This window comes from Tachyglossus aculeatus, chromosome 21, assembly GCF_015852505.1.
Source record: "Tachyglossus aculeatus isolate mTacAcu1 chromosome 21, mTacAcu1.pri, whole genome shotgun sequence".
Taxonomy (NCBI): domain Eukaryota; kingdom Metazoa; phylum Chordata; class Mammalia; order Monotremata; family Tachyglossidae; genus Tachyglossus; species Tachyglossus aculeatus.
In genome coordinates this window covers 58,961,750-58,979,453 of record NC_052086.1, presented here as the reverse complement: position 1 = coordinate 58,979,453, position 17,704 = coordinate 58,961,750, and the positions used below count along the sequence as shown (strand labels likewise).

The 17,704-nt window shown below is 42.5% G+C and overlaps 1 protein-coding gene across 1 annotated transcript in view; it reads left to right on the top strand.

The window, feature by feature from the left end:
• The window catches only part of SDK1 (sidekick cell adhesion molecule 1), a 246,586-nt gene that overhangs the window by 208,852 nt on the left and 20,030 nt on the right, over window positions 1-17,704 (top strand). The window contains exons 32-34 of the mRNA XM_038762450.1: window positions 667-792; window positions 9,944-10,108; window positions 15,450-15,587. Coding sequence (XP_038618378.1) covers window positions 667-792; window positions 9,944-10,108; window positions 15,450-15,587 — 429 coding nt within the window. The remainder of the gene's footprint in view (window positions 1-666; window positions 793-9,943; window positions 10,109-15,449; window positions 15,588-17,704) is intronic.

Genomic DNA, 17,704 nt, shown 5'->3' with positions numbered 1-17,704 from the left:
GTTCGTGGTTTTAATGCTGTTCATTCTTGCATCAAAGACAAACGTGTCCTCAAGTTCAGTGTTAAAATGCTAATTGCTTCAGTAGAACCAGCAAAATTCTGGGCATTATCAGGAAGGGCATCCGAAACAAAAATGGAGTAGTCTGCTTGGTATAGTAATTAAGGTATATTTTTTTCTGGCAGGGGGAACAAATTTTACCCTAATTTCTACCCCCTGATTATTTTTTAAAAATTTAGATTAACTCTTCCCGCCCTCACTCAAAACCTAGATTGTGTCTCTGTCCTCAGAACTCTGAATAGCACTGTCTGAATGGGTTTTACCCAGCAGGGCATTGGTTCTATGTTGATGATGCTGTGTGTCTTGATTCAGAAAGCTGATGGCAGCAGAAGGGAAGAGTTTTACTTTTCTCCTTGGTCATCCACTTCCCCAGTAAAATAGACCCTAGGATTTTTCAACTGAAGACTTTGGATAAGAGTTGCATAGGATTGATTGAAGTTGTGTCACTGAACAATTAAATCAATTTATGCTCATTTCTAATAAGCAAACTTTGCCTCTCTATCCACTAGAGATTCATTAAAGTCCAGAATACAAAATGAAGAAACTTTTCCAAAGACCAGTTTTCTAACCCTGGCTTTTGTTTGTTTTTGGGTTTTTTTGACACCTCAGGATCTCCTGGTTCTCCTCAAGATATTTTGGTTTCAAAATCAGCCTCTGATCTGATTTTGCAGTGGACAGAGGGAAATTCTGGAGAAACGCCCACAACTGGCTTTATTATAGAGACAAAGCCTTCAGGTAGGAATTGAACTCTGATAATCTGAAAGCCCCAAAGAGCACCTCTCTAATACTATTAGGCAAGACAGTCCAGACTTTGATGGCCAGAGGACTACAGACTAAATAGACATTTAAGCATTCTCCCTCCTACTTAGACTGTGGGTCAGGGACTGTGGCAGACATAATTAACTGCCTCAAGTGCTTGGAACAGTGCTTGACACAGAGTAAGTGCTTATCAAATACCATGATTATTCATTATTAGGCACATCCTAACATCATTTTATCATTGATTTTAGTACTTTTGGGTGCAGAATATTTTACTAGGTGCTTATGAATCACAGAAAAGAAGTGAAAAAGACACAGCCCCTATTCTCAAAGAGCTTTCTATTTCCTTGGAAAGACAATCATAAATTGATAAATATATTGTAGATAAGAGTAGGGGAATGGATATCAATCATTCAGTTGTATTACCACAGTACCACTTACTGTGTGCAGTCCACTGTATTAAGTGCTTGGGAAAGTACAACAGAGTTGGTAGACATGCTTCCTGCCCACAGGGAGCTTACATAAACAACAGGATAAAATAATAGCAGATAAACAGAGTAATACAAAAGTGTGCTGAAGTGTCTTAGGGGATGGTTTTCCTTTCAGATTTTTATTGTTCGAATACATTTAACTATTGCATCAAAGACAAAAGCTTCCTCAAGTTGCTTTTCAGATTTAAGTGTTAAAATGCTAATCGCTGAAGCTAATGAGTTCTCCAAAACAGTTTAGGGCAAGAAGCATAGGGGACGCAAATCAGAGCCCTGCCAAACACCCATAGCTAGGAAGTGGGGAGGCAAAGGATGGCAGACAGAAGGGCAGACAGTAAATGAAATTGAAAAGGTGTAGGAGAATTGAAAAGAGGTAGGAGACTGAAAGCTCCTTGTGGGCAGGGAACGTGACTACCAATTCTGATATACTGTAATAATAATAATGATGTTATTTGTTAAGCACTTTCTATGTACCGAGCACTGTTCTAAGCGCGGAGGTAGAAACAAAGAAATCAGGTTGTCCCACGTGGGGCTCATAGTTATAATCCCCATTTTACAGATGAGGTAACTGAGGCACAGAGAAGTTAAGTGTCTTGCCCAAGGTCACACAGCAGTGTACTCTTCCAAAGCACTTAGTATAGTGCTCTGCCCACAGTAAGCACTCAACAAATGCCATTGATTGACTGATGATGATAGTAGTATTTATTAAGTACTTACTGTATGCAGAGCACACAGTAGAATGAAAAGGTGGAATGCAGATTTTCAGCAATTTTCCTTTTCTGATCATTCAGTGAATCCAAGAGGTTTTCTTCAGTTGAGATCTTCCCCTACAAAGGCAGAAAGATAAGCCACCCTTAGTTCTGTGAACAGGGCAGCAGTATCAAATCATCAAATGAAAAGTGCTTCTGTGTTGTCAATATTTGAACACCTTGCCATTACCTTAGGGTTTTGGATCTCAGCTGTCATCTATTACAGGCCTCATTACCCCAGATATTAAATGCTGCATCATCTCGTTTTTTCCACTGAACTGCTCTGCTAAGACTCTTTCTGGACAGGGAAGGGAGTGGCTAGAGAAGCAAGTGTGATTCTTTTCTCAGTTCACTTGCCACATTCTCCCTGCCTGAATTTTCAGCAACACCTGGACTGTTTATATTTTCCTCAGAATCGTTCCATTTTCCTCATGTAGATTGACCTGCCTGATAACAACCTCGGTGAGTTAACCAGATACACCTAAAGCATTCAGGAGACAAAGCTGCCTAATGTCATCAGGCAGAACCTTCTCACCCTGGGCTTCAAGGCTCTCTATCACCTCACCCCCTCCTACCTCACCTCCCTTCTCTCCTTCTACAGCCCAGCCTGCACCCTCCGCTCCTCCGCCGCTAATCTCCTCACCGTACCTCGTTCTTGCCTGTCCCGCCATCGACCCCCGGCCCACGTCATCCCCCGGGCCTGGAATGCCCTCCCTCTGCCCATCCGCCAAGCTAGCTCTCTTCCTCCCTTCAAGGCCCTGCTGAGAGCTCACCTCCTCCAGGAGGCCTACCAAGACTGAGTCCCTTCCTTCCTCTCCCCCTCGTCCCCCTCTCCATCCCCCCCATCTTACCTCCTTCCCTTCCCCACAGCACCTGTATATATGTATATATGTTTGTACATATTTATTACTCTATTTATTTATTTTACTTGTACATATCTATTCTATTTATTTTATTTTGTTAGTATGTTTGGTTTTGTTCTCTGTCTCCCCCTTTTAGACTGTGAGCCCACTGTTGGGTAGGGACTATCTCTATATGTTGCCAATTTGTACTTCCCAAGCGCTTAGTACAGTGCTCTGCACATAGTAAGTGCTCAATAAATACGATTGATGATGATGATGATGATGATTAATGTTCTGTGCACAGTAAGCACTCAATAAATACAATTGAATGAATCAATCTGAAAAGGGAAGAGATGTCAGCTTCAAGCACCAACCTGGAATAAAAAAAGCCTCCTCTTGCCCTTCCTCACCCTTGCTCAAACTTTTGAAAATGCACGTGTCACTTTCTGGCACTGCAAGAACCCATGGAACTACTCACAAATACCCTTTGTTGGAATTAGCAGCTCTGTTCTAAGACCAATTTCCCTTCTCATGCTTAGAAAATGGCAGTCAGTGGGTGCACAGGACAGAAAAACTATGTTTCAATCAATCAATCAATCAATCGTATTTATTGAGCGCTTACTGTGTGCAGAGCACTGTACTAAGCGCTTGGGAAGTACAAAGTGGCAACATATAGAGACAGTCCCTACCCAACAGTGGGCTAACAGTCTGAAGAGGGAGACAGAGAACAAAACCAAACATATGAACAAAATAAAATAAATAGAATAGATATGTACAAGTAAAATAAATAAATTAATAGAGTAATAAATATGTACAAACATATATACATATATACAGGTGCTGTGGGGAAGGGAGGAGGTAAGACGGGGCGATGGAGAGGGGGATGAGGGGGAGAGGAAGGAGGGGGCTCAGTCTGGGAAGGCCTCCTGGAGGAGGTGAGCTCTCAGTAGGGCCTTGAAGGGAGGAAGAGAGCTAACTTGGCAGATGTGTGGAGGGAGGGCATTCCAGGCCCGGGGGATGACGTGGGCCGGGGGTCGGTGGCAGGAGAGGCGAAAACGAGGCACAGTGAGGAGATTAGCAGCAGAGGAGCGGAGGGTGCGGGCTGGGCTGCAGAAGGACAGAAGGAAGATGAGGTAGGAGGGGGTGAGGTGATGGACAACCTTGAAGCTGAGGGTGAGGTGTTTCTGCCTGATGCACAGATTGATTGGTAGCCACTGGAGATTTTTGAGGAGGGGAGTAACACGCCCAGAGCGTTTCTGGACAAAGACAGTCCGGGCAGCGGCGTGAAGTATGGATTGAAGTGGGGAGAGACACAAGGATGGGAGATCAGAGAGGAGGCTGATGCAGTAGTCCAGACGGGATAGGATGAGAGCTTGAACAAGCAGGGTAGTGGTTTGGATGGAGAGGAAAGGGTGGATCTTGGCAGTGTTGCGGAGCTGAGATTGGCAGGTTTTGGTGGCTTGGATGTGAGGGGTGAATGAGAGAGCAGAGTCGAGGATGACACCAAGGTTGCAGGTTTGTGAGACAGGAAGGATGGTAGTGCCGTCAACAGAGATGGGAAAGTCAGGGAGAGGGCAGGGTTTGGGAGGGAAGACAAGGAGTTCAGTCTTGGACATGTTGAGTTTTAGGTGGCGGGCAGACATCCAGATGGAGATGTCCTGAAGGCAGGAGGAGATATGAGCCTGGAGGGAGGGGGAGAGAGCAGGGACAGAGATGTAGATCTGGGTGTCATCAACGTAGAGATGATAGTTGAAGCCGTGGGAGCGAATGAGGTCACCAAGGGAGTGAGTGAAGATTGAGAACAGAAGGGGACCAAGAACTGAACCTTGGGGAACCCCCACAGTAAGGGGATGGGAGGGGTAGGAGGAGCCTGCAAAAGAGACTGAGAATGAACGACCAGAGAGATAAGAGGAGAACCAGGAGAGGACGGAGTCTGTGAAGTCAAGGTTGGATAGCGTGTTGAGGAGAAGGGGGTAGTCCGCAGTGTCGAAGGCAGCTGAGAGGTTGAGGAGGATTAGGATAGAGTATGAGCCGTTGGATTTGGCAAGCAGGAGGTCATTGGTGACCTTTGAGAGGGCAGTTTCCATGGAATGTAGGGGACGGAAGCCAGACTGGAGGGGGTCGAGGAGAGAGTTGGTGTTGAGGAATTTGAGGCAGCGTGTGTAGACGACTCCTTCAAGGAGTTTGGAAAGGAATTCATTTCCTTCATCACCAGCCTCTTTGAGAGATTCATCTTCTGGGAATGTGTAAATTTCTTTCAGTACTCTGGCAAGAAAGCTCCCTAAAAACCAGTGGAAAATTTTAAGTTTGAAAATTGTCCACTGTGCATATGCAGGTGATTTATTTTCACAAATTATCCCAAGGTATTTTACTGTGTAGATCATGCAGCATAATTTACATATTTACACAATAGACTGGAAGTGGCACTAACCGAACTGTAAATATATTTTCCCCTCCAAAGCAGCCATGAAATACATATTTAGGATGTATACCATGCAGGCAGAGCTTGCATTGTTTCTTACAGATAATGCATCTAGGCCAGAAATGGGAATTGTTCTGAAGAGATGTATCTGATGCTTCAGCCCAGTGAGTTGCTTCTCCTCCATTATTTAGGGCTTAAGGAGTCTTTTTATATTCTCCAGGTGAGCCCCCTGGCACTCTGAAAGAGTTTTGGATTTCCCTTCCAACTCATTTGCTTGTTTTCTTTTCATCGAGTTGTAAAATGAACAAAGATGGGAATTCAGGAGTTTCTAAAGTACTGAATGCATCCATGAAGCTGTAGCACTCAGCAGATTCAAAGTAAAAGCTGCAGATACAGTTCAAACTCATGCCCATAGCTCTCTTTCTTTTTTCCCCTCGTCCCAAACACATTTGTTGATGTTTTGTAATCCATCACAGTGCATCTCTCTCTTGAAGTGGTTTGGGTCAAGTTCAAACTTTTTTTTTATTAGTTTTTAAGTGTTTTCATTTTGTCTATCTTCTTTTTGAAATGTCTTGAATTAATAAGCGGATCAGAAGACATTTTTTATGCACCATTTACTATTCCCAAATTTAATCCACCATCAATCTGCCCTTGTGCCACAGTTCAGTTTCAAAATCTTTGGCCTTTGTACAACAGGAAAAATGGCCATGTTTATGAAATAAGCAATTGACGGGTTTCCATCTACTCCCAGGTTCAGGCTGACAGTCATTTGTTGGTCGACTGTGTTGGCAAAACCAGAGGTCTCAATTAGTGAATGACAGTTTCATTCAGCATGGAGACCCTGCTTAATTGTCCATGAAATCAAACTTTAGTGTTGGTGTAGCATCCAGCCTGATACCTGCAGTGCTCGGCCCTGGTTGGTGCCGAAGAGGGATAAAAGGAGTGCGTTACCCACAAGGGTAGCTGAGCTCAGATGGAATTTAGGAAGGAGGAATGGTGACTTCCAAGCTTATCCAAACGTTCTTTCCGATCACACCCAACTCCTGACTCCTGGAATTGAGGATGAAAGGTGTAGAGGTCAGTGTTCTTGTGAGCAGAAACCGAGGATGGTGAAGAAGCCTTTATAATAGGAGAGATTCATTTCTCTAAACATTAGCCATTTCCCCTTTCACCATTGATAAATGATGAGCAAGAAGAAGCACAGGAAAGGGGAGGCTTTTGGGATTTTTGAGAAATAAGCAATGCGTACAGGCTTTGCTACTGTACCATGTAGCCTGATGTGTTGAATCTTACACATCATTAACTTGTAATTGAGTGGGAGAAGCTAGGTGTGTTATTTAGTGATAGATGTGTTTCAGATTTAATTTCTCTCTGTGGTTTTCCTGCTCTAGTGAATCACAGCAGTGCAGCTTTGCATTTTTATGGTGCCTAGGATCTTAGACTGGCATACAGCAGGCCCGTCTAGCAAATGGAGATACTGAGGCACAAGGTTAAGGGGTTGATTCTTCCTCCACCCCTTCCCTGCCTCCCCATCCCCCAAGCCATTCACTGCCTGCCAGCATGCTCAATATGTATCACTAAATTCTACAGCTCAGAGCTAGTTATGGGCAGGGAATGTGTCTGTTTTTGGCTTTGTTGTACTCTCCCAAATGCTTAGTACAGTGCTCTGCACCCAGCAAGCCCTCAATAAATACAATTGAATACCGCTTCTCTCCCCTCTTTATCCTGGATTGAGGAAATGGAATTCTGATGTTTTTTAAGCCAACAGTTTATCCGAATTTCCCTGAGAAAAATGCTAACTGGCAAGTTCATTCATTCATTCAGTTGTATTTATTGAGCACTTACTGTGTGCAGAGCACTGTATTAAGTGCTTGGGAAGTGCAATTTGGCAACATATAAAGATGGTCCCTACCCAAAACCTGGCTCACAGTCTTGAAGGGGGAGACAGACAACAAAACAAAACTTCCTACAGGTTGGAAAGCAACTCAAAAATTTTACCTTCTGCCAGGAGGATTACCATCTTAAAAACAGTTCACTTATCACTTATAAATAATGTTTCTTTTTACCAGAATGAGTCCCTGCTGCCTTAAGTGTTCATTGACATCAAAATCCAGTGAACTGGGAATTTAGGCGGGTAGGAAATAACTTGTGGAAATCTCGTTACTGTTAATGTTTTTGTAATGTTACTGCTTGATAATTTGTGGAGGCAGTTTTTTCCGTCATTGATTTATTGAGATATTTAACATTATAATCTAAATTAGAAACACAATCCATGAGAGAAAATAGGATGGCCAGTTGAACAGCATCCAAGCTCTTTTTCATCTATGACAATAATTTTGTAGTAAATATTAGTTGGAATAAGTAGCCCAGTGAGTTATAACTTGCATTGAAAATACCCTGTGTACTAATTCTTCCACTGAAACAATTAAGAAAAATAAAAGGTGGACAAGAGAATGGATTTTTCTTTTCTAGTTCAGGTGCTGGAAAATTATCACCTGGCATTTTTTTCTTCCTTCCTCACTGTAAATGGATTATCAGGTAAATCAGTCTTTGTTGAGATACCATATCAATATTTTTAAATGTTTTATGAAATATTTGTGCAACTCATGGAGCTATGACAGTATGCTTAAAATAAATTCATCCTTTAGGGAATGGTGGAATATTGATTTTTTTCATTATTAGGAAAAACATTATCCAAACATTAATGCAAAAGATATGCAGCAAACTAACTCCAAAATGTGTGCCTGCTTTCTCCTTCCAACCCTAAGATCAAAATTTTTGAACTCTGCTTTTCCTTGACTGTATGTAATTTTAGAAAGAAAAAAAGCAAACAGGTTTATACAGTACTTTTTTAAAAAGCCAGTATATGTCTTTTTGAATTTATTTATTGTGTAAAAAAAAACCCAAAATTTTAGAATATTAATGCATAACAAGAATATCCAGGTGGCTTTGCTCACCCATATGCAAAACATTCAATGGCAAGTTATATGGTTTCATTATTCTAAGTTTCAAATAGGAATTTTAGAAAAGAAAGCTTTTAATCTATGAAACCCCTTTTGAGTTTCCTAGTGTTGATAACAATTTTGCTAGAAAATTTACATATTTAAATGAAGACAAGTATCTTCCCTTGTAATTTCAAAAGGGCAATTCACAGATTAAAAGCTTATCTTCTAAAATTGTTCCATTTTAATCATACCATACCCAGTACAATAGGGTCTTAGCAGAGTATGTCTAAATTTTTGAAGATATGTCTCTACAAATATATTCACATAAGAATACATTTACATAAAGTTGCTCACAGCATTTGCATTTTCCAAATTTGTATATTTTCCCAAGAGAGCTCATAACAGTCTTCTGTTTGCAAATTTCACCTCTTCAAAGATTTCTTGCCCTTTTCAAAAGTTCCGTTAATACTTGCCTCAAACAGAAGGTAGAATTAGATGATCAGTGATGAATCATCTTTTAAAAATAGAAACTACTCATATCTAGTCCAATAAACTCTCTCAATCATTATGATTGTGAGCCCTACGTGGGATAGGGACTGCGTCCAACATAGTTAACTTTTATCTACCCTAGCGTTTAGTACAGTGCCTGGCACATAGTAAGCACTTATCAAGTACCATTTGAAAAATTGTCATATAGAGTAAAAACCTGTCATAACCCCTGGGTTAGGGGCTGCCTATCCTTTAATTAAATAGGAATAGGGCTGATGGGGACTGTCTCATGGCCGAAACATAGCAGGATAGAAATTTGGTGGGTGGTCCTGTGAAGAAAATTAGTACTTGCAGTGGAAGAATAAGAGGAGGAGCAGTGGGAATTCTTGCATTGCCAGACAGGCTCATTCCCCAAGTAGGGAAGCAGTGTGGTCTAGTGGATAGAGCAGAGGCCTGGGAATGAGAAGGGCCTGGATTCTAAACGTGGCTCTGCCACTTGTCTGCTGTGTAACCTTGGGCAAGTCACATCACTTCTCAGTTACCTCATATGGGGATTAAGACATTGAGCTCTATGTGGGACAGGGACTGTGTCCAACCCGATGAGCTTGTATCTATCCCAGCACTTAGTGCAGTGCCTGGACCATAGTAAAAACTTAACAAATACCATAAAAAAGCATAACAAGGTACCATTCCCAGGGTACACAAGTAAGTTGTAAGCAAATGTAGAATCAACATTTGTATGAATTATTTGAAATAATGCTCAGAAGCATAGAAAATGCTGCAATTACTGAGCAGTACAATCATAACAAAATGAGCAATGCTTAAATATTGCAGTGCTGACAAATACCAATTATGTTCTCTATGATAGTCATATGTTGTGAAAGCACTTGATTTATTCTCTCAAGCCTCATGTAGAGGTTATATGACAATACTTTATGATGCAGTAGTCCTGAAAAGATGAACTGATGGGAACAATAGGAATGAATGGACTTTAAATATCCCTATTGTAACTCTCTCTCTTTCCTTCCCCAAAGAAATGGTCAAAAATGGGGAAAATCAGAGAATGCCCATTCCTGAGATGGCCTCAAAGTAAATTATGTGGTATTACATGAGTAATGGAAACAGCAATTGATATCAGTAGGTTAGCACAAATAAAGGAACTATTTAACTCCTTTTGTTGTCTCCTACACAGATGAAGGATTATGGGACATGTTCGTGAAAGATATTCCTCAGAGTGCTACCTCCTACACAGTTGCTCTGGATAAACTTAAACAAGGAGTGAGTTATGAATTCCGAGTTGTGGCAGTCAATGAATTTGGCTACGGAGAGCCTAGCAGCCCCTCTGCAGCAGTATCAGGTACTGAGGCATTTTGCAGTTCATCTTCACTACTTGAATTTTATTTCTGCAGATCGAGTCTTGGTCCCATTCTGTTCTCTCTCTGCACTCACTCCCTTGGTGAACTCATTCGCTCCCACGGCTTCAACTATCATCTCTGCGCTGATGACACCCAAATCTACATCTCTGCCCCTGCTCTCTCTCCCTCCCTTCAGGCTCAGGTCTCCTCCTGCCTTCAGGACATCTCCATCTGGATGTCTGCCTGCCATCTACAACTCAGTATGTCCAAGACTGAACTCCTTATCTTCCCTCCCAAACCCTGCTCTCTCCCTGACTTTCCCATCACTGTAGACGGCACTACCATCCTTCCCGTCTCACAAGCCCGCAAACTTGATGTCATCCTTGACTCCGCTCTCTCGTTCACCCAGTCCGTCACCAAAACCTGCCAGTCTCAGCTCCGCAACATTGCCAAGATCCGCCCTTTCCTCTCCATCCAAACTGCTACCTTGCTGGTTCAATCTCTCATCCTATCCCGACTGGATTACTGCATCAGCCTCCTCTCTTATCTCCCATCCTCCTGTCTCGCCACACTTCAGTCTATACTTCACGCTGCTGCCCGGATTGTCTTTGCGCAGAAATGCTCTGGGCATGTTACTCCCCTCCTCAAAAATCTCTAGTGGATGCCAGTCAACCTACGCATCAAGCAAAAACTCCTCACTCTCGGCTTCAAGGCTCTCCATCACCTCGCCCCCTCCTACATCACCTCCCTTCTCTCGTTCTACAGCCCAGCCCGCACCCTGCACTCCTCTGTCACTAACCTCCTCACTGTACCTTGTTCTCGCCCGTCCCGCCGTCGACCCCCGGCCCATATCCTCCCCCTGGCCTGGAATGCCCTCCCTTCGCACATCTGTCAAGCTAGCTCTCTTCCTCCCGTCAAAGCCCTACTGAGAGCTCACCTCCTCCAGGAGGCCTTCCCAGAATGAGCCCCCTTTTTCCTCTCCTCCTCCCCATCCCCCCCGCCCTACCTCCTTTCCCTCTCCACAGCACCCGTATATATGTTTGTACAGATTTATTACTCTATTTTACTTGTATGTATTTACTATTCTATTTATTTTGTTAATGATGTGCATCTAACTTTATTTGTATTTATTCTGATGACTTGACACATGTCCATGTGTTTTGTTTTGTTGTCTGTCTCCCCCTTCTAGACTGTGAGTCCATTGTTGGGTAAGGAAGTCTGTATATGTTACCAACTTGTACTTCCCAAGCGCTCAGTACAGTGCTCTGCACACCATAAACACTCAATAAATACGATTGGATGAATGAATGAATGAATGAATTACTACACAAAGGAAAACTTAGTCATGAACAGCATTTATTGAGCACATGCCATGTTGAAGAGCATCATAGTAGGCAGTTGAGTGAGTGCAAAAGTGTTAGAAGACAGAATCACCGCTCTCAAGGAGTTTACAATCTGGCAGGAGAGACAGACACTTAATACATTGCAGATAGGGGAATAAATAGAGTGTATAAATTACTCCAACATCCTTAGCGCTTATGCACATAAGTGGCGTGGAAAGATTAAGGGGGCAATTAGGGGGATACACAGTAGAAAGACTAGAGATTACTAAGGAAAGCTTTCTGCAGTTGTGATCTCAGGGAGGGCTTTGATAATGAGGGAGCTGTGGTCTATCAGATATGAAAGAAGAGAGAGGACACTGTAGTCATAGACGAAACTATTTCTTCCCAGCTTTGCATTGTGTTCTACAAAGAGAGACACATATTGTCTAGCATTTTTTATAGCATTTTTCCCTTTTCTTATTCTCTTCTAGCATGGTTTCATTTTATAAATAACACCTGGTAGCAGAGCAGCTAATTGTATTTTCTTGAGCTGATAATTCCAAGTTCAATATACTGCTGTGAGAAGGATAGTTATAAATACCTTTGTCACTTTCTTAGTTCATGGGGAGATGGCTAAAATTTTAACACCTAAAGTTCTGATGTGGTTTTTGCATATTTTTTAGGAGTAAACTGAACTGGAATCGCTTGCGCTTTGCTGAAAGCCAAGCAACTAGATATTGGGTAGTGACGTGCTTTAGTGAGAGAATTGCCACTTCCTTTCCTAATAGAATGGGTCAAGCCTTTTTTTCCCTTACCTGAGCTAATTTCACCCTATGCTACTTTTGGGCAGTAGGTTTCAGAGTTGTTTGGATTTGCTAGGTGGAACGTCCTAATGGGAAGAATGAAAACCAGCTTACATCTTTGGATTCAGAACACTGTCATCTCATGAGAACCCTGTAGTGACACTTATCTGAAGCAATATTCCTCCACTGTTCCTGGAGTGAACATATTCCATACTTTCCCAATGACACAGGTCTGAGCCAAAGGAAAAGTTCAGTTTGTATTTGCAGTTATAGCTCAAAAATTGAGCCCATTCCTTCACACTTTAGGATGAGTATAATTCGTCATACTGGATATTGAAGCATTAATTGCTCATGGTGATGATGGTAAAATCTCAGGAATCACATAGATTTGGACTTCTTCCAAGGTAGGAGGAGCAGGAGAGAATTTTCCCCAATTTATTTGGAATACTGCAAATTTTAGGAATCGTTCTCTGGTCAGAACCATGTGGAATTTTGTTTCTTCTTTGAATTCTCAAGAACCTTACCTTCTTTTTAAATAAATAATTTCACTTATATTTTCTTTTGAAGGAAACATTTAGTGAAGGTTTATTTTATTGACTAATGCCTAACAGTTACACTTTCAAGTAAGAAATGCTGCTACACATTGTTTACACATCAGTCAGTCAATTATTTATTGAGTGCTTACTATGTGGAGAGCACTGTTCTAAGCACTTGTGAGACTACAGAATAACAGAGTTGGTAAACACATTCCCTATCCGCAATGAGTCTACAGTCTAGAGAAACAGACAGATATTAATATAAGTAAAATTTGGATATGTACGTAAGTGTTGTGGGGCCGAGGGAGGGGGTAAATAAAGGAAGCAAATCAGGGTGATGCAGAAGTGAGTGGGAAAGAGGAAATGAGGGCTTAGTTAGGGAAGGCCTCTTGGAGAAGTTATGCCTTCCTTAAGATTTTGAAAATGGAGAGAGTAATTGTCTCTTAGATATGAAGGAGGGCATTCCAGGCAAGAGGCAGAATGTGGCTGAAAAGAACAGTGAGTAGGTTGGCATTAAGGAGTGAAGTGTGCAGGCTGGCTTGTAATAGAAGAATAGTGAGGTAAGGTAGGAGGAAGTAAGGTGATTGAGTGCTTTAAGCCAATGGTAAAGAGGTTTTGTGTGATGTAGAGGTGGATGGGCAACGACTGGAGTTTCTTAAGGCGTGCGGAAACATGTCCTGAACATTTTTGAATCAAAATGATCTGGGCAGCAGAGTGAAGTATGGACTGGAGTGGAGAGAGACAGGAGGCTGGGAGGTCAGCAAGGAGGCTGATACAGTAACCAGGGCAGGATAGGTTAAGTGATTGTATTAACGCAGTAGCAGTTTAGGTGGAGAGGAATGAGTGGACTTTGGTGATGTTGTGAAGGTGAACTAACAGGATTTAGTAATGGAAGGAGTATGTGGGTTGAATGAGAGACAGATGTCAAGGAGAATGCCCAGGTTACTGGTTAGTGGGACAAGAGGCTGTTGGTGCCAACTACAGTTATGGGAAAGTCAAGGGGAGGACAGGGTTTGGGTGGGAGATAAGGAGTTCTGTTTTGGACATATTAAGTTTGAGGTGACAGTGGGACATCTTGAAGGCAGGAGGAAATATGAGACTGCAGAGAGGGAGAGAGATCAGGGCTGGATATGTAGATTTGAGAATCATATGCAAAGAGATGGTAGTTGAAGCCATGGGATTGAATGAGTTCTCCAAGGGAGTTGGTGTAGATAATAATAATAATTATTATGATGGCATTTGTTAAGTTCTTACTATGTGCAAAGCACTATTCTAAGCACTGGGGAGGATACAAGGTGATCAGATTGTCCCATGTGGGGCTCACAGTCTTCATCCCCATTTTACAGATGAGGGAACTGAGGCACAGAGAAGTTAAGTGACTTGCCCAAAGTCACATAGCTGACAATTGGGGGAGCTGGAATTTGAACCCATGACCTCTGACTCCCAAGCCCATGCTCTTTCCATTGAGCCACGCTGCTTCTCTGGAGAATAGAGATGGAGAATAGAAGGGGACCTAGAACTGAACCTTGAGGGACATCCACAGTTCAGGGTGGGAGGCAGAGTAAGGGCCCACAGAAGAGACTGAGAACAAGCATCCAGAGAGATAGGAGGAGAACCAGGAGAGAACAGTGTCAGTGAAGCCGAGTTTGGGTTATGTTTCCAGGAGAAGGGAGGTGATTTGACAGTGTTGAAGGCAGCTGAGAGGTCAAGGAAGATTAGGATGGAGTAGAGGCTGTTGGATTTGTCAAAGGGAGATCATTGGTGACCTTTGAGAGGGCAATATCTGTGGACTGAAGTATGGAAGCCAGATTGAAGGGGATCAAGGAGGGAATTGGAGGATAGGAACTTAAGACAGTGAATATAGGCAACTCGCTCCGGAGGAAGCTGTGGGGTCAAGGGAGGGCTCTTTTAGGATAGGGGAGACATGGGCATGTTTGAAATCAGTGAGGAAGAAGCCACTGGAGAGTGAACAGATGAAGATGGTGTTCAGGGAGGGAAGAAGGGAGGGGACAAGTGCTTTGATAAGGTGTGAAGGAATGGGGTCAGATGTGCACATGGAGAGAAGGCAGGAGATTTCCTCTAGAGATACTGCTGGGAAAGATGGGAGAGTTGAAAAAGGGGCAGGAGGAGAGTCAGACTGGAGAGGATCAAGGGAGATTTTAGGGGGATCACAGCCGATAGTTTCAATTTTCTCAATAAAGCGGGTGGCCAGGTCATTAGGGGTGGGAGGTAGGGAGGCAGGGAGCTTGAGGAGGGAGTTAAACTTCTAAAACAATTGGTTAGGGCAATGTGCATGGGTGACAATACAGCTGGAAAAATAATTTTGCCAGGCAGAGGGGAGGGCAGAGTTAAAGTACACAAGGATGAAATTGAAGTGGACAAGATTGGCCTATTATCCAGGGTATCTAGGAATGTAAACTCATTATGGGCAGGAAGTGTGTATGAGAATTCTGTTGTATTGTACTTTTCCAAGTGCTTTTTACAGAGCTCTGCACATAGTAAGTATTCAGTAAATACTATTGATTGATTTATTTTCATACTTGACTGCAATGGGTCAACTTTTCTTCACATCTTTTCACCTTCACTAACCTTATGGTGAAGGAAAAGGAAAGCTTTCCAAAATAGGAAACCCATCCTTTGGGATCATTTTTTCTCCTAAACATGTTTTTCATTTTCCTGTAGCCCAACTGGAAACTCCATTCTATGAGGAGTGGTGGTTCCTGCTGGTAATGGCTCTTTCAAGTTTAATCCTCATTCTTTTGGTGGTGTTTGCCCTGGTCCTGCATGGACAGAATAAGAAACACAAGAACTGCAATGCAGGTGAGATTTCTGGCTTCATGTTCAAATTTGGCTACTTAAACCAACAATGTTTTTGTTATTGATGTTTGAAAGAACTACTATAACAACATAAAGTGTACCATTCTGCCCATTTCGTAGCTGATAGAATTGATAAAATGGATCTGTTTTTTTCTGAAAATTAATAAAGATTATACTGCTTCTTAGGGATTCTGAAACAATCTTGGAAGTTTGGGTTTCAACTGATGTTAAAAGCTGATACCTGCAGTCAGTTATAATCTGTTTTTCTCTCATTCTTGAGCTGGGTCTGTGCTTGATAGTGGCTTCCTTTTGAAAGTCACCATCTTCTGAAAGCCATTATCTACAGTGTTGACAGAACCCTCTTTCCTCAAATCTACTCCAGAGTTGGGAGCTTCCAAACCATTTTTTATTTTTCTTCTTAAAAATGAGTCCTGATCAAGTAAGGGACTATTGCATACCGAGCTTTGTTCTAGTTTCCAGCAGGTTTCAAAGCTGCTAACTTCCAGGTTGAATCCTGGCTGGGGACACAGAGAAGCAGATAAGATTGAGGCTCTTCATAACTGTTGAATAGTGGGCAGGTCAGGGACCTATTTTGGAAAAAAAGTCCCGCCTCATATCTTTTCTTGGCCAGAATCATTCACTTCCTTGCTGTGACTGAGAAAAATGTGGTTGATGCATATGTGTTTTCTCAGATAATTTTTTTCACCCGCAATTTCCACATCTGATTTAAATCTGTGTTAACACTTTCTATTATTCATTCAATTCATTCACTCAATTGTATTTATTGAGGTTTGCTGTGTGCAGAGCACTGTACTAACCTTTTGGAAGAGAACACCACAACATAATAATAATAATAATAGTGATTGTGGCATTTGTTAATCACTTACTATGTGCCAGCACTAAGCACTGGGGTGGACACAAGCAAATTGGGTTAGGCACAGCCCCTGTCCCACATGGGGCTCGCAGTCTTAATCCCCATTTTACAGATGAGTTACTGAGGCACAGAGAAATGAAGTGACCAGCCCAAGGTCACACAGCATACAAGTGGTGGAGCCAGGATTAAAATCCAGGTTCTTCTGACTCGCAGGCCTGTGTTCTATCCACTAGGCCAACTGTTGTTCCCAGGGAGCTTAGTGTGTGGGTGAAAATTGTGTCCCATTAATAATAATAGTAATAATAATTTTAGTATTTGTTAAGCACTTACTATGTGCCAAGCACTGTTCTAAGCACTTGGGGAGATACAAGGTTATCAGGTTGTCCCACATGGGGCTCACAATCTTAATCCTGATTTTCCAGATGAGGTAACTGAGGCCCAGAGAAGTGAAGTGACTTTCCCAAAGTCACACAGCTGACACGTGGTGGAGTTGGGATTCGAACCCATGACCTCTAACTCCTAAGCCCATGCTCTTTCCATTGAGCCATGCTGTTTCTCTATTAGTTATGCCCCAGAGCCTACCCATAGAACCCCAAATGACTGAGAGTGCTCCAGGATTTCCCAGCCCTCCTTGATATTCTCCTGCTCTGCGGCCACCCTGGGAAGCATCATGGGAATCTCCAGGGCCCAGACAGACCAGTGTTAGGATGAGGAGGGCAGAGCAAAACACCCTGCACTCATAGGCTGCAGATGTCACTTGGTGGGGCCTTGGCTCAATGTGGAGGTTCTCACAGCTGGACATCCCATTCCCCATGTGCTAAGACCAGTGGATTCCAGCCTATCAAGTGGTAGACTGGGCTGTCAATCTCACTTTCACGTGATTAACAACATTGCAGGAACTATGTTGGTAAACTGGACTGGACTGTCGCTCTCACTGTCTGTTGATCAACAGTGTTGCAAGAACTATCTAGGCAGAACTGTCAAAACCATTTTCTCTTGATCGGCAATGTTGGAAGAACTATCTAGGCTGATAAACTGGACTTGACTGGATTGTCGATCCCTCTTTCACTTGATCAACAATGTTGCAAGAACTATCTATACTAATAAACCTACGATAGAGACTTTGGGTGGGGAGGAGGGTTTCCCTTGCATAGACTCAATCGATCAGTCAGTCGTATTTATAATTGCTATGGGATTTGTTAAGTGCTTACTATGTGCCAGGCACTGTACTAAGCACTGGGGTAGA